Source organism: Pollachius pollachius (genome assembly GCF_949987615.1).
Source record: "Pollachius pollachius genome assembly, chromosome: 18".
In the NCBI taxonomy this organism is placed as follows: Eukaryota; Metazoa; Chordata; class Actinopteri; order Gadiformes; family Gadidae; genus Pollachius; species Pollachius pollachius.
The window spans coordinates 2,551,912-2,575,731 of record NC_136951.1 but is presented as its reverse complement, the minus strand read 5'-3'; the positions used below and the strand labels follow the sequence as shown (position 1 = coordinate 2,575,731).

Here is a 23,820-nt window from a genome sequence, read left to right as displayed (position 1 = left end):
ACAAAGCGTAGCATAAGATAGCATATAAGATAGATAGTTGTAGGTGTCTATAAAGCTAATAAAGTGTAAGCAAACACTTCACTTTCAGCCTGGCCTCGCCCACTTCCCAATACGTTAGCGAATCAACTGAAGCCCACACCCATATATACACCCGTGTATATCCTATTGGCCGAGACAAACAGACACCTGGTTTAGCATTCTGTACAACCAGGAAGTGATTAACTCTGTTCCTTAATGTTGTGTTTAGAGCATTTTTTATTCACAAATTAACTTTCACTGTTTTATTGAAAGTTTAGGCAGATAGAAAAAAGGTTTTCATGTAGTTTGTTGGCATTTGTCAAAGAGAGACCATTGTCCCTGGAGAGTCAACATGACCTCACGATCCCACGGGTAACGCTGTCATCATGGAAGAGGCGGGGCGAGTGTTGTGGCATAATCTACTGACTGCCAAGAGGGCAAGTGTTTCCACCTGACTCCATCAATTCTTCCCACAACATTTTTGGACAGCAATAAAACTGTCTGGAATAACTTGTTTAAGATCATAGAAGACATGAAATCCATTGTCTTCTATTTTAAGTCCTAGATGTGCACGTGTGTGTGTGTGTGTGTGTGTGTCTGTGTGTGTGTGTGTGTGTGTGTGTTTGTCAGTGTGTCTTTAAGTAACTTACATTGAATTCCAATGATTGCTATTTTAAGCGCTATTTATGTGTGGGTGTGTGTCTTTAAGTAACTTACAATCAATTCCAATGACTGCTATTTTAAGCGCTATTTATGTGTGTGTGTGTGTGTGTGTGTGTGTGTTTGTGTGTGTGTGTGTGTGTGTGTGTATCTAGATGTGTATGTGTTTTATGTATTCATGTGTGTGTCAGAAGGTAATCTAAATAAACAGCCTTATTTTCACCTACTGACTCAAGTTAATTCCTCAGCCAGCAGACGTGAGTGTGTTTATGTTTTTTGGAGCGCTAGTACTATGAGGACATATTGCAGGTCCTCATAAGTACATTCTCCTCCCGAACTTGCGTCCAAACACAATATAGAGGTGCGGAAATTCATCTGCACACTGCTGTTCCCCTGCCAAAAAGTCTTTTGACAGATCGCCCTTCCATCATCTGCCTTCAGCTGTGTTCTTCCCTTAACATAACACTTAGAAAATAATTTAGTAACACTAAGATATTTGGAAGGTGCATTCTTCCCCTTCAAAGTCTTCATGGTCAGTCCACATGACGGCGACAGAGGTCGATGACTGATGTTATCTGTGTGCATTTACTTCACGCAGCATTCTACAGAGAAACAAACACGCTGATATCAACCCACACTCTGCAGAGTCTTGCGGCAATGCAATGTAAACGGTTCAGCGGGTTGTTGAACGAGAGCATCAACACGCCTTTGACACCGCTTTTGGAAGAGCTGATGGACTTATAGGCTGGCTTTTAGAAGACATGTGGTCAGGTTGCACCACGTTGTGTTGACCTTACAGCCATAACCCAGCAGCGCGGTCGTAAAACACAGCAGATGCTGAGAGAGGTGCTTAAGGTGCTGATATGGAGCCAGAGGCACGACAATTAAAGGGCCTCTCAGCCGGCCCTCGTCCTCCCAGACCGTGGTCTGTACACACACTAGTACACACACACACACACACACACACACACACACACACATACACACACACACACACACACTCAGACCTGAGTAACACACACAGACCTGACAGACACACACACACACCTGAGACACACACACACACCTGAGACACACACACACACCTGAGACACACACACAAACACACACACATACACCCACACAAACACCTGAGACACACACACATAAACACACTACCTGAGACACACACAAACACACACACACACACCTGAGACACACACACACCTGAGACACACACACACACCTGAGACACACACACACACACCTGAGACACACACTCAGACCTGAGACACACACACAGACCTGAGACACACACAAACACAATAAGAAAAATAAGTATGTTTTGGACATAACAAAACCTAGAGATTTTGAGGTTTAGTTTTTGTGTATGTCTTGTGTGGTCCCGGTAGCACTCCAGTAGCACTCTGACTAATACATTTTGGCACCTGGTATAGTATTATAGATCCTACATTGACCCAATCTAACCCTCAACCCTTCCCTGAACACAACTAATGAAGGTCTACAACGTGGAAACTTATTTTTACCAAAATAATTCAGAATCAGTTGAACAGGTTTCTGACATTGTCCAAAACAACTAGAAGCCGTGAAATGTGTGGATATTTACTATTTGCTATTTTATCCGAACCATACACGACATTATCTGTGTGTGTATTTGTCTGTGTGTTTGTGGACCAGACCATGGGGTGAAGGGAACTGTTCTGTGCTGACCTCCATGCACTACCAGGGATGGCCACAACATCACCTCCAACATCACAGTAAGACCCTCACTATGATAAAGGGGCTTATTCTACGTCAAGCTGGGAAAGTCATTTGTTTTTTGGAAGCCATTAAATAATCAACCCTATAGTGACATCACAAGTGGGGTAAAGTAACACAATGAAAGTACCCATCATAACCGGTTTAAATTAGAAACAAAGGCTCTTTGTAGCACTGAAGGCCGATCAGTCCCATTATGTGACGATAGCTATTGACTGTAATGATCTCCTCTATGAATCCATGAATTGACCTATTGGACCCATGTTCACCGGCTGACTGGAAGAGCTTTGTCTCATGCAGTTTGTTGGACGTCATTTTGAACACGGAGCCAGCCCCACAGCCCCCGTCCCTGGCCTCAGTGGAGAAGATTGTCCTTACCATCTTCCTCTCCATCATCATCCTCATGACCGTGTTCGGCAACCTTCTCGTCATGGTCGCTCTCTGTAAGGATAGGCACCTACGGTAAGCTCTATACACCTGTAGACGTCTGGTAATACCTGTAGACACCTTTATAGACCGGTAGACCCCTGTTCATACCTGTAGACACCGATATATACCTGTAGACACCTGTAGACACCTGTTAATACCTGTAGAAACCTGTTAATACCTGTATACAACTGTTTAAACGTGTAGACACCTGTATACAGCTGTTTACACCTGTTTACACCTGTATATGCCTATTTACTCCTGGAGACACACCTGAACTATCACCATGGTAACTAAATGACAAGACAACATTAGAACTTTCACCATGGTAGCTAGATTACCTTTCACACAAAACATTTCCGATAACTAAGTTCAATCAGTCACAGTTCTCTACGACATTTATACAAACCATGTGCAGACCACCTAGTGAGGGCGGTAAGAGGTTCAACACATTGCTCAGCAATACCCTGGCAATCATTGCTACGGGGATGGAGCTCTCATAGATCTCTGTCTGCAGTAGCATCCTCTGTACATAAGTAAGCTACTCAGCAGTGAAGACAGCTGAATTAATTGTCAAACCTCTTGGATCAGTCATGGGGTCATCAAATTAGCAAACTCAAGTTTTTTTGTTGTTATGTATCACGCTGAAATATTGGAGAACAACCCCAAAACTTCCTGTAGGAATGTTTTCGATTTCATGATTCTGTTTCACCCGTGCTGTGTGTGACTTCCATGTGACTGGCGACGCAGATGTTGTGTGTATCCCCCTCCCTGGAGCTTTCACTCGCTGCAGGGTCTGAAGGAAAAGTTAACAAAGCAATCTGGGAATCACAATTGATGCAACCATCTTGTCTTCTTCTTCTCTTTAAAATTAATGTCTCGTAATTTGCATTATATTCTTCCTCACTCCCACCACTCATTTATATCTGTCCTCCCCTCCATCCTCCACTCCTCCTCTCTTTCCTCTCCCATTTTTTATCATTCACTCTTTCCCCTGCTCCTCTGCTTCCCTCCTCCTCTCCCACTTCTTCCCTCCCATCTCCTCTTCCATCATTTCCCCCCTCTCCACTCATCCCTCTCCTTCTCCTCTCCTCCTTCTCCCCCTCCTCTCCCATCCTCTCCTCTCCTCATCTCTCCTCTCCTCTCGCCTTTCTTCTCCTCTCCTCACCTCTCCCCCTTCTTCACCTCCTCTCTCCCCCTCTCCCTTCCTCCCCTCCCCTCAGGAAGAAGAAGACCAACTACTTCATCGTGTCGCTGGCGTTCGCTGACCTGCTGGTGGCGCTGGTGGTCATGCCCTTCGCCGCCATCGAGCTGACCACGGGCCAGTGGTTCTACGGGGAGATCTTCTGCCTCATCCGCACCTCCCTAGACGTCCTGCTCACCACCGCCTCCATCCTGCACCTCTGCTGCATCGCCCTGGACAGGTGTTGGGGGGGGGGGGGTTGAAAGAAAGAGTTTGCTTGTGTAAACCAACATGAGAGAGAGAGAGAGAGAAAGAGAGAGAGAGAGAGAGAGACAGAGAGAGACAGAGAGAGAGAAAGAGTGTGTATGTGAGAACCCAGGGTTTCGGTGTGTCAGAGAAAGACATTTTGCATTTTATTTTTGGGTTAAAATGAGAAGGATGGGTGATGAGAGAGGGGAATATGTGTTTGTATGCGTGTGTGTGTTTGCATATGTGTGTGTTTGTGTGTATTTGTGTGTATGTGTGTGTGTGTTCGAGTATGTGTGTGAATGTGTTTATGTATGTATGTGTGTGTGTTTGTGTGTGTGTGTGTATTTGTGTGTGTGTGTGTATTTGTGTGTGTGTGAGTGTGTGTGTGTGTCACCTGTTGTGTGTGTGTGTATGTAGGTACTATGCCATCTGCTGGTGTGTGTGTGGTATTAACCTGCAGTGTGTGTGTGTGTGTGTGTGTGTGTGTGTGTGTGTGTGTGTGTGTGTGTGTAGATACTATGCTATCTGCTGCCAGCCGCTGGTGTACAGACACAAGATGACCCCGGTGCGGGTGGCGGTGATGCTGGGCGGCTGCTGGATCATCCCCTCCTTCATCTCCTTCCTGCCAATCATGCAGAGCTGGAACGCCATTGGGATCGAGGACATCGTGAGTCCCTGGTCCCATGACCTGTGACATGACCTACTTCACGCTCTAAATCAATCCTCTCCATTCAAATCCACATGCTGTACACTGGCCACTGCCCAGAGACGTATTGATATCCTCTTCTGAAAGCTTATCAAATTGGCAAAAATTAGTTTTCTTGGGTAGCACATCTATCCATACCGACACAGGAAACAAGGTGTGACTGCACCTTTGGTTTGTGGTTTCCAGCGCTCTGCGATCTCCTCTCGAGTATACGGCTCACCAAGTAGGACTGTAGGACTCTAGAGACATATCACAGCAGACCACATGGCAAGGCATGATGTGATGTACGGAAAAACATTACATCATATGAATTACATGACAAAACATAACAAATACATATACACATATGATATTGAATGTGATGTTCTATTATACATACAACATAACTAAGACATAACACTGCATATCCTAACTATTGGGTTTATAATCCAAAGCTTAATATCAGAAGTGCACAGTCATCAGCGGTTTAAATGTCAGAATCCAGAAGATGACCTGGTGTGACCTGCAGTGTTTGTTTTATTTCTATCCTTGTTCGTGAAATTGTTTCCCATTAAACAGCAATCATGGCCGATCAGAGCAGACCAGACGCTAAACTTAAGGAAGGCTCCAGGGGATAGTTTCCAGAAACGTCAGCCCCCTTCCCCCATGTAGCGGTCACACAGTGGGCCTCATTCCTCATTGGGGGTCAGGTCTCTGGAAGGGGTTCAACGTGTGTGCATCAGTGTGTATAGAAATAGAAACTGATATAAAATGACATTTTCTTTGCTGTGACTGATTTCTCAGCAAAACAGCTTAAAGCAAAGAACATTGCTCTCATGGGTCCGGACATGCACACATTTTCTTTGGTGATTTTACGTCAAAATACAAAATAAAGCTCCAAAACCAAAATAAAGTCCTATTTGAAGCAAGAACAAAATACAGCCCTACCACATAGATTAAAACGATATGACTCTAATTCAAACCCTCTGGGTGCTTTGGGCCGGGGGATGGGACTAAACAGGGACATGTTGGGTCCTTCAGGGAAGAGGAAGTGTATTCTTAATACAATTGGTACTTAAAGGTGACATATTATACCACCAGGTGTGAGTGTGATTAGCTGTTACAAGCCGTTGGACACGCCCACAAGCCGGTGGACACGACCACAAATGGCCATGTCCACCTAGATGTGTTCTGCATAGATCAGTCCACCAGCCTACCCAGTGGCCTGAATCAAACGTTCCTTATCTAACCATCATACATCTAGGTGAATACGCCCACTTGTGATGTCAGAATAGGCAGATTTTCATAACGGCTTGTAACGGCTAATCACATTCACACCTAGTGCTATGATATGTCACCTTTAAAAAGCCCGCCTCCCTGTTCATGGTAAGCTAATCACGTTTGTTTGAGGAACAGGATTTCCACGGTAAACGTTCAGCGTCAACGTTAGCTCACGGTTTTAGCTATGTAGTTACCTTACATACCTTTATACGGCAATACTTCATTCACCTCTACCAAGAACCAAACCTCTAGAACAGGGTACCATACCCAGATAAGTGAATAATATACACCCAAGCTGAAGTAATCCAAGTACAATGGCTAATTTAAGCTGAGGTGTAGGTCATTCCGAAGATTTCTGCAGGGCCCCACTGAGGTCCTCTCTGCTCCCCCAGATTGAGGAGCGGCGCGGTGTGGCGTCCAACGACACCAGCTGTGTGTTCCTGGTGAACCGGCCCTACGCCCTGGTCTGCTCCGCCGTGGCCTTCTACGTCCCACTGGCACTCATGCTGCTCGCCTACCAGCGCATCTACGTCACCGCCATGAGCCATGCCCGCCAGATCGAGACACTGCAGCGCGCCGGCTCCGCCCCCTCTACGACCGGCCCTGCCCCCGGCCTCACCCCTTCCTCCAGGGAGGGCTACCCGCCGCACGCCGCCGCTCTGACATCCTCCGCCTCGCCCAACGACAAGCTCCACACGTCCAGCAGCCGCATGCGCGTGGAGACCAAGGCGGCCAAGACGCTGGCCGTCATCATGGGGTGCTTCTGCCTGTGCTGGGCACCCTTCTTCATCACCAATGTGGTGGACCCCTTCATCCAGTACTCTGTGCCCTGGCAGCTGTGGACCGCCTGGCTGTGGCTGGGCTACATCAACTCAGGCCTCAACCCCTTCCTGTACGCCTTCCTGAACCGCGCCTTCCGCCGCGCCTTCCTGGTCATCCTGTGCTGTGGGGACCAGCGCTACGCGCGGCAGGGCAGCTACTCCCACGCGTACAGCCTCAGGCCCCGCACCTCCGCCAACGGGACCTCTGTGGCCCTCAGGTACAGGGGCCTCCGGGTGGGGTGTGTTGGTGTGACGGGGGACCGGTGGTGGGGCAGTGTGTGTGTGTGTGTGTGTGTGTGTGTGGAAGGTAGCTAGACGTATTCATCTTGGACTTGAAGACATGATGTGAGTGGGTGTGGGTGTTTGAGAGAGAGAGCGAGAGAGGGATTTAGAGAAGCATATCATTTATCTGTGTGTGTGTGTTTGTGTGCGTGTGTATATGTGTGTGTGTGTGTGTTTGTGTGTGTGTGTGTGTGTGTGTGTGTGTGTGTCGGTGTGTGTCGGTGTGTGTCCTGCTATCTTTAGCTGATTCTCTACAGCTGTGACTAATAAAACTAAACAGACACAATCTTTCATCACACACACACACACACACACACACACACACACACAAACACACACACACACACACACACACCAACACACACACACAAACACACACACACACAAACAGCTGTCCATACAGAATGTTCCTGATTTTTTCAGTAGTTCAAGGCTTACTCTGTAGTTTCCCAGCAGTAGTAGAGCCTGTCTCTCCTGACCAGCCCTGTCCCATTCATACCATAGACCCCCAACACCGCCGGGCTCATGTGGAACCAGTTACACACTGCTTTTTCTGAAAGATTAGACGGTATATATCATATTAGTTATATAATAAAGTTATAGTGTTGAAGTGTATGGGAACGGTTAACTTGATGAATGGGAAGCAGATGGATCTGGTTTGCAGCAGACCTGGCCTGTGTCCAGCCAATCACATATGTCTATCTAAAGGGGGCGTGTCTGATAGGAAGACAGAATAGAGGAGCGCCCAATGGGGGCGCCGGGATGCATTTAGAGCAACCAAGGTGGCTGCCACTGATGTCACACACATTGCTCTGATTGGTTGTAGGTCAATTAAATTGCGTCCGGAAGCATTTAAGTCGGTGGCCGTTGACAACGCCCCTTGGAATCCAAAGTGAACTGAGAGGTTCCCGGGTCTGGTGATGTCAGGCTAGGACAAGGATGATGATGACATCCCCACTTTCCATGTCACACCAGCCAGGGGACACAGAGGCTGTGGACCCCCAGCCAGCACAGGACAACCTCTGCCTGGGTGTGTGTGTGTGTGTGTGTGTGTGTGCGTGTGTGTGTGTGTGTGTGTGTGTGTGTGTGTGTATGTGTGTGTGAGTTTGTGCACTTGCCACTGTATGTGTTTACAGATTGTTTTTCGTCTGAGGGCATGTCTTTGCAGCCATGCGTTAAGTATGAAATAAACAGGATTAATTTGTTTTCAACAATCTGACAGACCTTCTGTGTCCTTGTATCCACCCTACGCTCTCCCTCTCCAACCAGCCCCCCCCCCCCCCCTCCTACACACACACACACACACACTCACACAAGCACATAAATACACGCACACACATGAGCGAGTGGACAGTAGAGGGTGTTTGTGGGCTCTGGGTGTTGTTCTTCCCAGCCAGGAGATGTGAGGCTAATCCTACTGGCCAAACATTGTCCCTGTGTCCCCTGAGAACAGGGGACCGGCTATGGGATCAAGGACCACCACTGGATGATAGTTAATCCACATTCGGAAAGCTTACATTGAGTGATTTGGTCAATGCTTTTAATAAAGTGAAGCTGAGAAATATTGAAGCGTACGATTCTGAAATACAAGGGTTTTCTCTTTTTAAAAGGCAGTACAAACAGTTGATTGTAACAGTGAATATCACACACCGCACAATGCTTCAAAAGTTCACTACAATTTAAACTGCAGGGAGGGGGAGGAGTTGTAGGATGTGGTCCCAGCATCGGCAATATGGCTGTAGACATGGATAACAAAGCCCGTAGGAGGCGTTTCTTCTGCTCTTGAAATGCACGTGATTCTTTAGGAAACAATCCCAAAGCAGATCTACCTCCACTGTCTGCTCAACGGAGGGCATGTGGTCTGTGACTTGTTTCAATGTATTTTGTGTAGTACTCAATATGTCCCCGTTTCTGGTGACCTCTTGCTGGCTGGAAATGTCTCTGTATAAAAATATTCAGAGCTATATATATATATTCATATGATCATAATAAGATCAAGTTTCCCCTTAGCCATCATAACGTTCAATAGGCTAGCTGCTAGCACACAGCTATTGATGAAGCGTGTTTTCCCTGATCCAATTTAACCCCAATATTGTGAGTTCCGTTTCATGCTTATTTACGCTTTTCCTTGGAACATCACTTGTTATGGAAGCAAGATGTGCTTTGTAGGACTGACTCACTTTTCAGTAAGTTATAAAATACAATTATGATAGATAACACTAATATAGCTTCTGGCTGTGTCTTAACGCTAAAATAATATTTCTTCAAAGACAAATTTGTCTCTGTTTGTTCGAAGCATAGACAATATCTCCATTCGAGGTATTGCTATTTGGAGATGTTTATTAAATCCCACCAATTGTGTTTCGCCCAGTAGCTCCACACATATTAGGCTGCATCATCTGTCCTCCAGCGAGAAGGTTGGCTGATGGAGCGGAGGCGTTTCCATGGCTCCCAGCTGCTTGGTGTGAATGGGATTTAACATGAGGTTGGCGGCGTTGCAGGCTGCTACTGTCCTGTCCTGCGGTTGTTATCTGGACCAGGGTGCATGTGTAACCACTTCAGGCAGGGAGACATGAGGGGCCCAGCTGGGGGCTTTAAGGCTGTTAGGGATGGGTGGAATACCCCAGCTGATCCACTCTCGCCTCTGACTGTCTCTGTCTCTCGGTTTCTCTCTCTGTCTATCTCTGTGTTCTGCTCTCTCACCCTCTCTGTCTGTCTGTTGGTCTCTATCTATCTAGTCTCACAAAGCCAGACCAAACTACAGCAAGTAGAATGGTCTGGAACCACGCTATTTAGAGCCGTCTATCCGGGGGGAAACTGGGCTGGCCTGTTTTTATTTCTTTAAACCAGTCACAATTATCTTGGGCGGGGCTAAGCCCGGGAAGCAGCAGCGGTGTCCGTGCAAAAAAGTGCTTGGGGGGAAATTATTTTGATGGAACGTCTGCACGTTCAGAGGCTGTCAGAGAGATGGCTAAATCCCAACCGCAAACGCCCCAAAAAACAGTTAAAGATGTATGTCGCCTATGTGAAGCTCCTTTTATGGTTAAAAATTACAAACATAGTTTGTTTCTTTCTCACAATGATGTCAAGACACCATACACGTTGGCCCTCGAGGAGCTCACGGGATCTGTCAAAATGACAGACGTTTTAACATTTATATGTGGTTCTTGTAGAACGCTGTTAAACAAATATCATAGGTGCTATTCTTTTGAAGTTCGTTGCAATTTTCGACGGAAAGAACCAAACATGCTAGCTTTACAGCGCCGTCAAAGTCCTCTTCAAAACCCGCCATGCTGCCTTGTTTCCGAGTTTGAGGGGGAGCACAATAGGGGAAAGCCAGCAACAGGAAGGGGAGGAGTTTGCGTTGGTATCCAACGCGAGCGCTATAGACGCTTTCCATTTCGGCTCAGCCAGACTACTAGCTATCTCTCTCTCTCTCTCTCTCTCTCTCTCTCTCTCTCTCTCTCTCTCTCTCTCTCTCTCTCTCTCTCTCTCTCTCTCTCTCTCTCTCTCACACACTCTCTCTCTCTCTCTCTCTCTTTATTATTTTTTTATTATTATCATCTTTCCGACTCTTATATCCCTAGAATACATCAAAGTTTGCCAAAACTTTTTCTGGCAAAAAGGACTGCCGCCCACGACTTCAAACCACGTAGCATACACCTGGCCACTGGTCAACTCTTTAACCTCTTAAACTCGAGGTTCCCCAGATTTGGGAAGACCGTGATCACTCTCGCAGCAAAACTCTGCAAGCACATATAAGTCATTTTTACACACACCAAACACAACTCAACCACCAAGCATATTTATTAGACAAATTAGACAATTAAAAATAGGCTGGAGCTTAGAGGTTAAATATTCACACAGCTCTACACAACAGCCATGTAATGCTGAACAGCTACGTTAATACCGGCGGCTCGCCAGATAGATGCTCCAGCAGATGGTCGTGTTCATAATAATCATGAGCTGGGCTGACTGCAACTACAAGGACTACCTACTACAACCATGTACAATGAAATGATTTCTGAATAAAACATTTATAGAATATATAAATGGATCCCTCGCCCCACCTGAGACCCATCAGCTTGTTTATCAACAATCTCTTCTGATTGGTCAACGTCTAGCCGTCCTTGCTTCCTATTGGCCAGATGTTCCTCGTTAGCCAATGTCTTATTTCTTTTTGATTTGTCCTCCTTTCCTATCTGTTGTGGCCCTTGTTTATGCCTCTTTTCCTCTCTTCCTTTCTCATCCTGTCTCACTCTCTCATCTCTCTCTCTCTCTCTCTCTCTCTCTCTCTCGCTCTCTCTCTCTCTCTCTCTCTCTCTCTCTCTCTCTCTCTCTCTCTCTCTCTCTCTCTCTCTGTCTCTCTGTCTCCCTCTCTCTCTCTCTGTCTCTCTCTCCCTCCCCCTCTAAGGGGTCCTTGCTGTCTGTTTATTCTTGTTTATTCTCTCTGTTCAACGTCGTGTTGTTTCATCCGGTCCAACGTGCTCAGCTCCAGTTCCTCATGTGAAGACAGATCCCAGCCTTCAGGTAAAGACAGCAGAACCCTCACAGTGGAGGAACACATCCTTCCTGTTCCCACGTGATGCCTTCTCTGGTAATAGAACCGGGTAGGTATTTGTTGTTAACCCAAAACTAAATCATATTTAAGAAAGCATTTTTAGTTAACTGAAAAAATAAATACGAGACATTAGAGTTAACTTTAGCTAACTGACAATGTGTTGTGTGTTAACAAAACAAACTCAAATTTCTTACATTTCTTAAACTTTCATCTTTGAAAACTTTGTAATTTTTTTTAATGTTGCACGTGAATACATTAAAATAGGATATGGTGTTTGATTTAGTTTTTATTACACATTTAATACTTTTCGAATGAAAATTAAAAAATTTAAAAACTATTATAAGGGCTCGAAGGGTGTGTGTTCTAAATCAGGCTCAAATCGGCTTCTGTCGGTTTACAATGCAAAATACCTTGCTTGGAATCATGATTTGGTTATGAAAGTGTTTCCAGAATCCAGATTCAATCTACATTCACTAGCTTGGTGTAAACAGGGTAATCCATGAGACACCTTGTGCTACATTGTCAAGGGCGATTGGAAGTTGTCTGTTGTTGAGCATAGTATAAAAATAATGGCATCATCTAGATAAATCACTGACCCCAAAACCAAGAATCTAGATCATGTTGAACAGTGATTATGTAGGCCACAGATTGGCCAGGCTCAAATCAAGTGTCTTTTTGTGTGTGTAGATGTAGTGGGTGTGTGTTTTTATTCTCTGCGGTCATCTGCTCGTCTGTGTGAGTGAGTGTGTGAGTGTGTGTGTCTCTCCAAGGTCTGTGTCTATGCATGTTCTAAATGTGGCTGTCAGTGTAATCGCAATAACAACCTTGACCTCCCAGCGACCCCAGGGATGGTCGCTTAGAACACACACTCCACATATCTCAGAGCCGCTCCAATGTCGGAAGAAGAGGAGAAACAGCAGGCAGTGTGTTTAATGTAAAGCTAGACGGATACAGAGAGGAGCAGGGGGAGATCCAAGTGTCTAGATATATGGTCTAAAACTCATTTTTTTGGATGTTCTGTCCCAACATGTTTAGGTGTGCGCCTTCTGGATGTGGTTGTGTGAGTGCATGTGTGTGTGTGTGTGTGTGTGTGTGTGTGTGTGTGTGTAGGCATGTGCATGCTTGTGTGTGTGTGTTTCACACATTTCTTGGAGAGATTAATCTAATGTCAGATGCAAAACAGAGTTCAACCCTGTGCTTATCAGGGACAGAAGAAGCCAGCGTTGCTGTGAATGATGTCTCCTCCGTTGAAAGATTAGACACGGTGCCATGAAGGTTCCTATAGTCCTTAACCTCGCCCAGGAGCTCTCTTCTCTCGACAGAACACGTTGAATGAGATGCTTCGATGTGTGTGTGTAACCGTGAGACGCGGGGCGTCCGGTATGGGACGTCCCGATCCAGCAGTAAACTCTTCAGGTAGAGCCGCTAGGCTTCAAGGAAGACTTAATGTGGGTTTCACAAGTTTCAGAAATCAAATTTGTCTTGCTCCTAGCACCGTTAACCCCCAGCCTATGAATTGCGTTTTGGTAGCCCAGATATATGCGATGAAACTCATGACCTTCTTTCCCTGTTTGTTGTGTGATCTCCACTGTGATTGTCTCCTCCTTCCTGTCAATCACAGAGGGAGCGTTGTGAGTTCTGGTGAATAAAATAAAAACAATGATCAAATAAATAGAAAGAAAAATGATGAATCCATAAATAAATATCAACAACCCAAACCTCAGTAGTTGTCGTGTGCCTGCTGGAGGAAGTGTTTGTTCTGCAGGGTGAAGATGAGACCAGAGGGTTTGTTTGTTGGTCGGCAGCTGGTGGTGGAGATGGCTCTCAGAATGCGTCTGTGTGTCGACTACTGAGGGTCTGGTACCTGGTGGGCGTATCTAGGAGCTCAGTCTGTCTTAATGTTTTATATGAGAGAGAGAGAGAGAGAGAGAGAGAAAGAGAGAGACATCAGCAGATATGAAAGTGTGAATTAATGTTTAATTTATTGTTATTCATATTATCATATAGTTTAAGCATAATACGGGAGGGTGATAGAGCAATGCAGACAGACGCTAACCCTGTGTGTGTGTGTGTGTGTGTGTGTGTGTGTGTGTGTGTGAGTGTGTGTGTGTGTGGGTGTGATTGTGTAACGTATGTCATTTGCTCTAAAATCATTGCAAAGATTCGGGATAGGCTCATTTAACGAGAGCCCCTAGATGCTTGGATAATATTTATTTGTTTAATCTTATTTTAACAATCAGTTGTCGTCCAGTCCGAGTGGGAGCGGGTTAGCATTCCCTCTGGTTATTAAACCTCTTCTCCTCTATTCTATGTACTCTACACTGCCAAATAATTACTGAAATACACATGAAGTGACGGGTGAATTACAAACGTCACATAACGTTGTTTCTTCAAGTGCACTAAACCGGTCAGTTTGTTGGCCTGCGACACCAGGGCATGGACCTTAGTCATCTTGGTTCCATATGGGGTACTGAAGGCAGAACCAGTTCCCCCAGCCAGTCAGTGTTCAGTTCCAAGATGGAACCAAGATGGCTGCTAGGTGGCTGAGGCCCATGGGGAGCAGATCGGGGAGTGGAAAGGCCAAGATATTCCGCTGTGATTAATTAAACTCAGATTACCAGCCGGTCCTCTGGCTGCCGATGACATGCACGTTGTGGGAAAAGGGCAAAGTGTGGGAAAAACAAAAAAACACTGATAAGAAATATTAACTATCTATTTTAATTTCCCACAAACCCGCCCTATATAATGTCACTGAGGATTACGCAGTCCATCATGTTTACCCGGTGTCCTGCTAAAGAATTGGTTGTTGCAGAAAATGGCTTTGCTTTTTCCGTGCACACAGAGACAAAAGAAGAGTACGTTGTTGATGTTGTGTGTGCTCTCAGGACACCGGTTCTGACATCTTCAATTTGTCCACCCTTGAGCAACCGCCGGCCCTCTCCTCCTCAACCTAAAACGAAACAGTCTGGGAAACAAGACGGGATGAGTGGGGACAGATGGGGGCCCTGGATGTGTTTACTTCAAGGGGCTGAGCATATCTTCCTGTAGGGTATCCTGCAATTTGTCGGGGTACAAAGAAATGACTCAGAATCAGAATCAGGTGAATTCTTAACATGGCCACAATAAAGTCAGTGTGGGGTGACTCTGAAGTCCTAAAGTAAAACAGCAGAAAGGTAATAATAACTTTCCCGCGTTCCCGCCAGAAACATGACTATATATGAACATTTGTTCATTATTGTTATCGCAAACCAAATATGTTGTAGCGTTCTCCAACTCTCAAATCATGGAGAGAATCAAACCCTGATGGCGGCCATGATTCCGTGAAGCACAGCACCATGTTTTGGTTGAGGTCGCTGCCATCGACCAGCTGTGCAGACCTGCACTCGAGTCTTATTGGCCGGGAGCCCAGGACATCAGACTTCATTAACCAATCAAAGCACTTCCTGGGAGAGAGTAGACCCGGACAAACGGATTTCACTTTGATGGTTCATCCTGCATTTCTTTGAGCTGACAATGGGAAGCAGACGAAAGGAGACATCCACCACACACACTCCATAAGGGAGGAAGGAAGGAAGGAAGGAAGGAAGGAAGGAAGTAAGGAAGGAAGGAAGGAAGGAAAGGAAGGAAGGAAAGGAACGCATGTAGAGAAAGAGAAAAGAGCAAAGAAAGAAAGAGAGAAAGTAACGACAACAGTCAGTTCAATCCTTTTGTTCCTGCAGTATCCATAGCGTTTCTGTTGGAAAACCTCCCCCCCGCCTCCACTCCAGAGAGCTACCGACATTAGAGCCAGGGTTACATTACGACATGTCCCTCCAAAGTTATTAGCTTGAAATGAAAGGTACACAAAGCTCTCTCCTCTCCGCTGCCAGGGGTCATGGTGAGGTCACCCTCACCATGACTCTGAAGTCTGACAGACTTTGAAGTCTGACAGACTTCAGAGTTATGCACAGTGTGACGTCACACTGTTTAGTTATCTCCTTTATGAAAAAGGACTTCTGTGTGTTTTGGTGTAGGCATTTTTATTTTAACACACATTTTATATGGCGGTTGTCTCTGATCTAAATTAAGTGCGGTGAGATATTAGTTGAAAAAAGAAAAGTGTCCTATCTTTATCAGGACATCAAGGCAGGTGTCCTGTGTTAGGCTGTGTACTGGTGTCGCTGTTTAGTCATTAGGCAGACACTTCATCCAAAGAGACTTGCAGCTAGTTCACATTAATTGAGGAGCAGGTAGGGGTTAGGGGGCGTCTTGGTCTCGGAGGCCCATAGGTTAGGCTGTGTCAAACCCAGAACCTTTTGGCGAGGAGTCGAACAACACTTTCTTGGCTCATTGTATGTACTGTTATGAATTTGCCTTAAGGCATGCAGCTGCAACCCGACAAGCATGGGAAATAAACTAGTAAACTAGTAAACAATGAACACAAAATGTTCCTAAAAAGAAGGACGCAAACAAGGACATTAGAGTCATTTTGAAATCACATTATCCCCATGACTCAAGAGACACACACATGCAAGCACACACATACACACACACACACACACACACACACAGACACAAACACATACACACACACACATGCACACACACACACAGACACACACACATACACACAGATTGAACACAATAGTATGGGGTCAGAACAGTCTCATTAATAATGAATGCACAGAGAAGGATTCACAAATGTATTTTGTGATTTATATATAAATTACTCTCTTCTCACAAATACATTTCAATGCACACACATATAGATATCGGTATGTATAAACTAAAATAAATCCATAAACAAAAATAAGTTTCACAAACACATTTCTAATCCACACACAAATGGCCCATGGGTAAACAAATGATAAGGCACCGCCACACAAGTTAACTAACAATCGCTGTAGGCTTCAATATCATGCAAGCACTTTATGTTTTCTTTTTTATTTTTTTCTACATCACAATTGCATGCTTTAATAAAGTATTGTTTATACCTACCATTACGAGTCTCGTTTGGTCTAGTAGGGAATTCGCACAATGGCGCTGCTGCTGCTTGCTTATGGCTGGTTCAGACTACACGATTTCAGCCCGATTTTGCCCCGATTCGTTCGTCACAGACAAATTTGTGAGTCGTACACGATTTAGAAAATTCGGCGACGAGACGAGGTCTTGTAATGTGACATGCTCGCGATCTGCAATTTTTTGTCTGCGACGTTCGAAAACCCCACAATGAAGGCATGCCAGAAATTTGGGGGAATCGCATGACGTATCCATTGCTGACATAGAGGGAATCATGCGAACTGCTGGAGCACACTGGCAGTGTTTACTAACTAGTAAAGAACTAACTAGTAAAGTAAAGACTAGTAGAGATGCGCGGTTGGCGGTCATACCCGCGGACACTGTGGATAATCCACGGTTTGGGTGGATTGCGTGAAAAAAAAAAATACTCGAAGGAATTGCGGGCAGGTCACAGTTGAAATAAATAAATTAATAATAAGTAGGTTAACATATTGACTAGACAAACGGCAAACTGACAAATTATATTTTTCTATAATCTCCCTGCTTCTGAAATCTCCGCCCAGCGCTCGTCCACTGGTTTTCCATAAGCATTCCACTGTGCATATGCCCTCACACATTGTTGAAATCATATGCTGGATGCTTTATTCTTTCTTTGTGACTTTTAGTTAATGATCGGCCTATAATAAGACCACGTTGGCTATGTTCGCTGACAACAGGGGACATTTCATAGTGGTTGGACATTTTAGTGAGCCGACAGGCTTTTTGTCGGGACGCGGAACTCGCAACTCAAAATCGGGATGACATTACAGCTCATCCGTGCATCTCTACTAACTAGACTTCACTGCACTACGCAGAGGACCGCCATCATAATGCCTAGTATAGGAACTCGGGATCCATTGTTATTTACACTTTGTTGCTGCGTTGATGCTGCGTGAAGCACTGCATTAAACACGACCAACAGTCAAATCCAAAAGCCATCATGATTGCGATGATGATGAGGATTATGATGACGATGATGACAATGAAGAAGGTTATTATGATGATTCAGTGTTTACTTTGCGGTGACGACACATTATTTGGATCACAACAGTGCTGCAGCGCGCCGCTTCCTATTGGTGCTAGGGGCGGCAATTGACGTGCGTGAAATGCGCACTGCGGCGCTTGGGCACCGTTGTGTGGCCGGCTTTATGATTATGAGGTGTTACGCGATGTTCGACACATGCACGCGCATTTGGCCCCCCCACCACTGAAATCATTCCGGCGCCTCTGCGAAGAAGTAAAAGCTGCGTAACGTTTTGAACTACACACTTTATCCATTTAGTTTCGACTGGGTTTTGGGATTGTCGGTGCCGTTAAAGTAGTAAACGACACCGACAATCTAAAAACCCAGTCACTGCAGTCCCGTGATTGGCTGAAAACGAGGGAGGCATCTGATTGGCTACAGAGAGTTCCTTGTTGAAAAAAATGCATTTGTGAATCCATCCACGTCAGGAGAGTCTCAAAAATCCACATATAAATACAGACCAGTTCACACACCAATGACAAGTTCACGAATGAAAAGCGTCTTGTAAATTCAAGTTTAACAGTTTGTATATAAATGTAACAACATCCAAATACATTTTGATGAAAATTGCAAATATTTTTTTAATTCATATATTTATGGATTTATATTACATTTATTTAAAACAAGACACATTTGTGTGTGGATCAGAAATGCATTCGTGAAACTTATTTTTGTTTATGGATTTATTTTAGTTTATACATACCGATATCCATTTGTGTGTGCATTGAAATGTATTTGTGAGAAGAGAGTAATTTATATATAAATCACAAAGTACATATGTGAATCCTTCTCTGTGCATTCATTATAATGAGACTGTTCTGACCCCATACAATAGAGGCTAATACTGTTCCATGCTAGCTATGCTATCTGGAGCATACTGTTTTATAAGGTCTCATTCCCAAACTCTTGATTACACCGCCATATGAATCAACTGGAACTTTGGGGGTCCCCCATTCTCTCTGTGGGTCCATGTATTTATACGCTAATCCATAGATAGAAAAATACTGACATCAGTGCCATTCTACCCCACGCATCAAACTATTCATACAACACTCTGTATGTCTGTGTGGTTCTTTTCGACAACCATTCATCCGATCAATTTCACCCTTGGCGGTTGAATTGCTTAGGACTCAATTAAGTGCTGTCTGGAATGTTAAGTTGTTTGGATGAGCGGTTCTCCATCAATCTCGCATGCTCGGGGTCGTGCAATCGGCTCGTTCCAAACAGGCCCTTTTTGGCATTGCACTCCTAGACTATTTAAATTCCAGCTATAATTAATGCTAACTTGAATGGCAGAACCACATGCCACTACTGTTCCTCTACATGCAGTCCTGAGACAATTTCATCCAAAGGGACTTACATGTGAGGCCAAGAACATTTGAGCCTATATAAACATTGGAACGGCTACAAACTAATCCAACTATTGAATGAAATCTGGCATAGAAACTTAAATTGAAACAGATTAAATAATCTATGTTCCCTTCTTTTTCCTAATAAATGAATATTGAATTTTGAATATTCTTGCACAAATTTATTGTTGTTTGATGACTTGCTCTTTCTTCAATTCTCTGGTGAGGGTCATTTTGGTCTATTTGTTCTTTGTTCTACATTCATGGGTTCATGTAGTGATGTGATATATCCAGGTATGGGTTGATGTGTGGTGTAATATCTGTGTGGTTTGATATTCTCATTGTTTATAAGATATGATAAAACTGTATTCACTTAATCCCAGACGGGCTATCCAGGTGTCACATCAGAAAGAACACAACAGTAGCAGACAGAGTAAAAATGTGCAAAAGAAATATGTAAAAGAAAGAAATCTGAATGCACAGAATGAGCAGTGTCAATGTAGGGATGAATTCAAAAGAATGTTTGTCAACATTAGGAAGTAGAAGCTATACATTATTGACAAATACGACGAAAAGGACAATGATTATCTTCATGTTAAACATCTTTGGCTGTTGTCAAAACACCTCCTGTTGTGCATTGATTCTCTCGATAACACGTCTGTCTTTAAACTGTGGATATAACATAACACCACGTGTATGTCAATGCTGACCTGTACCTGAACTGCATCAAGAATAATTGAGAGTGAAAAGTATTTTATAAAAAGCCTAACCCCAACTTCATCAGTTCAGCTATGGTCTTGTGATTGTATTTGTCTGCCTCAACTTGAATCTGAATCTGATATGGCAGCGGAACTGTTCTGAACGCATCCAGATGTTCACAACTTATTTCCTAATATTTTCATCTTGGAAAATATTTGATACTTCTTCCATACACATTTACTTTGATTTATTTATTTTCATCCAAAGCGAATACAGAGACAGACCCTCTCCCAGTTGAGCCTCTCCCTCTTCTAGAGGACACACCCTTTCAACTGGGCTGCAGACATATATATACTGTATACATCAAATGTATAATAGACATAAAGAATAATCTGTGTTTATAACACATGAATATAAGAGATACACATCTAGAGGAAAGGGATGCTAGCTCTGCACTGGCTTGTTTTTGTATAAAGACAAGGTTTGTGTTTTTGTGTTGTTGTTGGTCTTGACCACACAGAGCCGCTGTATAGGACTATACTGGTCTATTCTTACTGGCTGCTGCATGACTATTCAAATAAATTAGATCAACGCTAAATATTGCCCCAGGACATTTTGAAAGTGAGCAGCTCTCAGAAGACTATTAAGAGATTGAATTAAAGCCTAGTTCTTCTCAGGACAGGAGAGTTTCAGACTTGTGACCAAAGCGGCTAGATGAATCTCATAGCGAAAAAGTACCAGGCCCGTCATTACACTATTGGAGGGGTTTTGGTTCAAATCACAATGCGCCCTACAATATATTTATATTAAAAAATACCCAAATTAAGAGAGAGCAGAGGACTAGAGAGGTAAGGGAAAGAGAAAAGAGCCTTCCTATATGAATATGGTTATTGTTGTACTTTACTCATCCCAGAAATTACACACAATTTAAAAAAGGTTTAAGAAAAAATGAAAAAAAACAACAACATAATGCAATGTACTTTTAGACATTATTGTACAAAAAAAGATTAATAAGAAGTTCAGAGTTGGAGTTCATTTGTTTTATTAGGAGAGGGGCAGTGGACCCCAGACCCCAGCAAATCGTTCCCTAAAGGTTGACTCAATGACTACGGCCTCGCACAAAATGGGCAGGAAGCAGAAGACAATGACATTGGTTTTGTTGCTAGGGCTACGTCTACCTGTATTAGCAACTGTTTGGTTTGTTGGAGAGTGAAGGTGTCATAAAATGAGATTACAACAGCTGTCATGATAAAGAAGGTGTATAAGTGTGTGACTTTGCTAGTGGTTGGTATCTTCAGTTTGTTTGGGTCTATGAGCAATGAGCTTCCAGTTTTCCCGTAAGGAAATATTCCTGTGTGTGTCCTTGACTTGTATGTGTGCTAATCAGATGCTAGATGCTTCAGGGAAATGAGGAAGAGTTGGGCATATTAAAGCGACCAGTCAAACCTTGAGTGGAGAGACCAGTGCGCCTGTTTTTCCTTTGTCTAACATTTTTCCTGTCTTATTTATTGCCGTTTCATTATCAGGTTTTCTTAAGAAAACACTGTTTTCATTTTGGCTTGTACCTCAATTCGGGATATTTTTAAACTTGTGATTATTTTGCTGTTATTCATGTCTGCCCACCCAACATCTACAGGCCTCCTACCCATTCCTGGACAGAGAGTAATCTGTCCTGCTTTCCTTCTCAGCGTTCCTGCGTTCTCCCTCTGTGTTTCGGGGAGATTACATGTCCTACTTGTCCACACACAACACTCAGAACACTCTGAGCAAACCAGCATTGGAGATCCTTTCGTTAGGCCATTGTGTCCCACGGGCACACTGAACTGAATCTGCTCTGGACAGTTGAGGGTTTGAGGGGTGTGGTCTTATGCAGGGGTTCAACCACTCAACATGGAGACACAGAAGGATGACGTATTGAAAATATGTATTTGTAACAGCTTTCAATTCAATTAATTGAATGTATCTCTCTCTCTGTCTCTCTATCTCTCCCTCTCCCTCTCTCTCTCCAGACTTTCCTTCCTACCGAACCGTAGTTACAGTGACAACGGACGCCGGATCCTCGCCAGTGAACCGGAGTCCCAGGATTCGTTAGGGCCACTATGAGGTCGTATCCGCGACAATGCACATGATGTAACATGCCACCACACACCATCCGACAGCATCGTGATGCAGTACAACATGGTGGATGTAGGGTTCTGTGTGTGCACCAGGGATCATTCCTAGGTACTCAAGGGCTCAGCTGTCAACAAATATCGGGCACAACAACAACCACAACAAAAAATCGAGCGCTATGGAGCGATTCAGCGATTCTGTACTCAAAGCTCAAAGCTAAACCTGTACACACGTTCCGCTGCTCCTACCTCACCTGGACAACACCTGATGACATCACCTACACAACAGGTGTCCTGATGACATGAACTACACAACAGGTGTCCTGATGACATCACCTAGACAACAGGTGTCCTGATGACATCACCTGGGCAACAGGTGTCCTGATGACATCACCTGGGCAACGGGTGTCTTGATGACCTCACCTACACAACAGGTGTCCTGCATATCTCTCCTAGACGACAGTTGTTATGACTATGGCTGCATTATTTCGGTCCAGTGACATCATCCGTTGCTGCAGCCAATCGCTGGTTAGTTTTTGACCTCAGACAGACATTGAGCATGGTTCGTTGGGACCAACAGAACCAGGATTTTCTTCCAAAGATGAGGGTCAGGGGTCAAACATGCAGGGAAGGACCTGTCTTGGGGGTCTGGTGGTAGTGCGGTCAACCGTTGGTAGCTGGCATCTGCTCTGCAAAACAAACATATCTCATCTAAAGCCATTGGGCTTACTGTCTAGACTTCTGTCTGACTGTAGGAACACGTTGGGGTTCAGCTACACACTGTGCTGCCTTTTCCAACTCTCCTAGTCCCTTTCATTCTCTCCTCTTGACGTTGGCGATTGAACGGATGACATTAGACAAGGGTTAAAAGACTGAAATGGCCTGGAAGAGAGAAGAGGAGAGGGGAGGGGAATGGAGGGGAGGGGAGAGGAGATGAGGAGAGAGGTAATGAGAAGAAAGGAGACGAGGAGAGGACACAAGAGGAGACGAGTACTCTGCAAAGTGAGGGCTTGGTTCTGCTGCTCTTTGTCAACATTCCATGAGATGTGAGCTCAATGTGGGCCGTCCTGTGACTTGGTGCAGGGGTCCCGAGGAAAATCCCAAGATAATGAAACACGAGCAGCTTTCAAAGGTCTTCTTATCGGCGCAGAGTTTAAGATTGTTGCCACAATTGGGGAGCAAAGTTTGTGTCATTATTATTTTGTTTTAAAGCATATCTTCTGTGTCCCTAGAAACACAAATTAAATGGAATCAATGTGGATAAGGCACGTAGTCCTTTCTCTCTGAAACCCTGACAGACGGACAGACCAAAAGAAGGACGGTCCAAACCCACGTAGGATGCAGGACCCTATGAGGGTCTGGGAGGGAAGGAAAGTTTTCATCCAGAGTTGAAGGCTTTTCCAGTTCCAGCTAACGACGACTGTGGCACATGTACACAACGACTGTGGAACCGTTGATTTATGTACTTGTAATGTAAAAAGATGTATGCCATGTTTTGATAAATCTTTCACCGCAAGGCAGTTCATACTTTGTGCTATTCTCAGCTTTTTAACAGGACGTTTTAAGAAAATCACATTTTGCATTTTGCACTTGTTACTTGTGTGATGCACAATTCACACAACTGAACACACCACAGACGGGATGGAGGAGTGGAAAGGGCAGTCTGTCTGCAAGGT

General features: G+C 44.4%; 1 protein-coding gene across 1 annotated transcript; it reads left to right on the top strand.

The window, feature by feature from the left end:
* Nucleotides 1-370: 370 nt before the first annotated feature.
* Nucleotides 371-22,136, top strand: LOC307089540 (5-hydroxytryptamine receptor 4; the record flags this gene model as incomplete). The annotated part of the gene is made up of 6 exons (XM_079755886.1): nucleotides 371-390; nucleotides 2,737-2,898; nucleotides 4,086-4,286; nucleotides 4,808-4,961; nucleotides 6,653-7,299; nucleotides 22,043-22,136. 6 exons carry the CDS (start codon nucleotides 371-373, stop codon nucleotides 22,134-22,136), a joined length of 1,278 nt encoding a protein of 425 aa, XP_079612012.1.
* Between the last annotated feature and the right edge of the window lie 1,684 nt (nucleotides 22,137-23,820).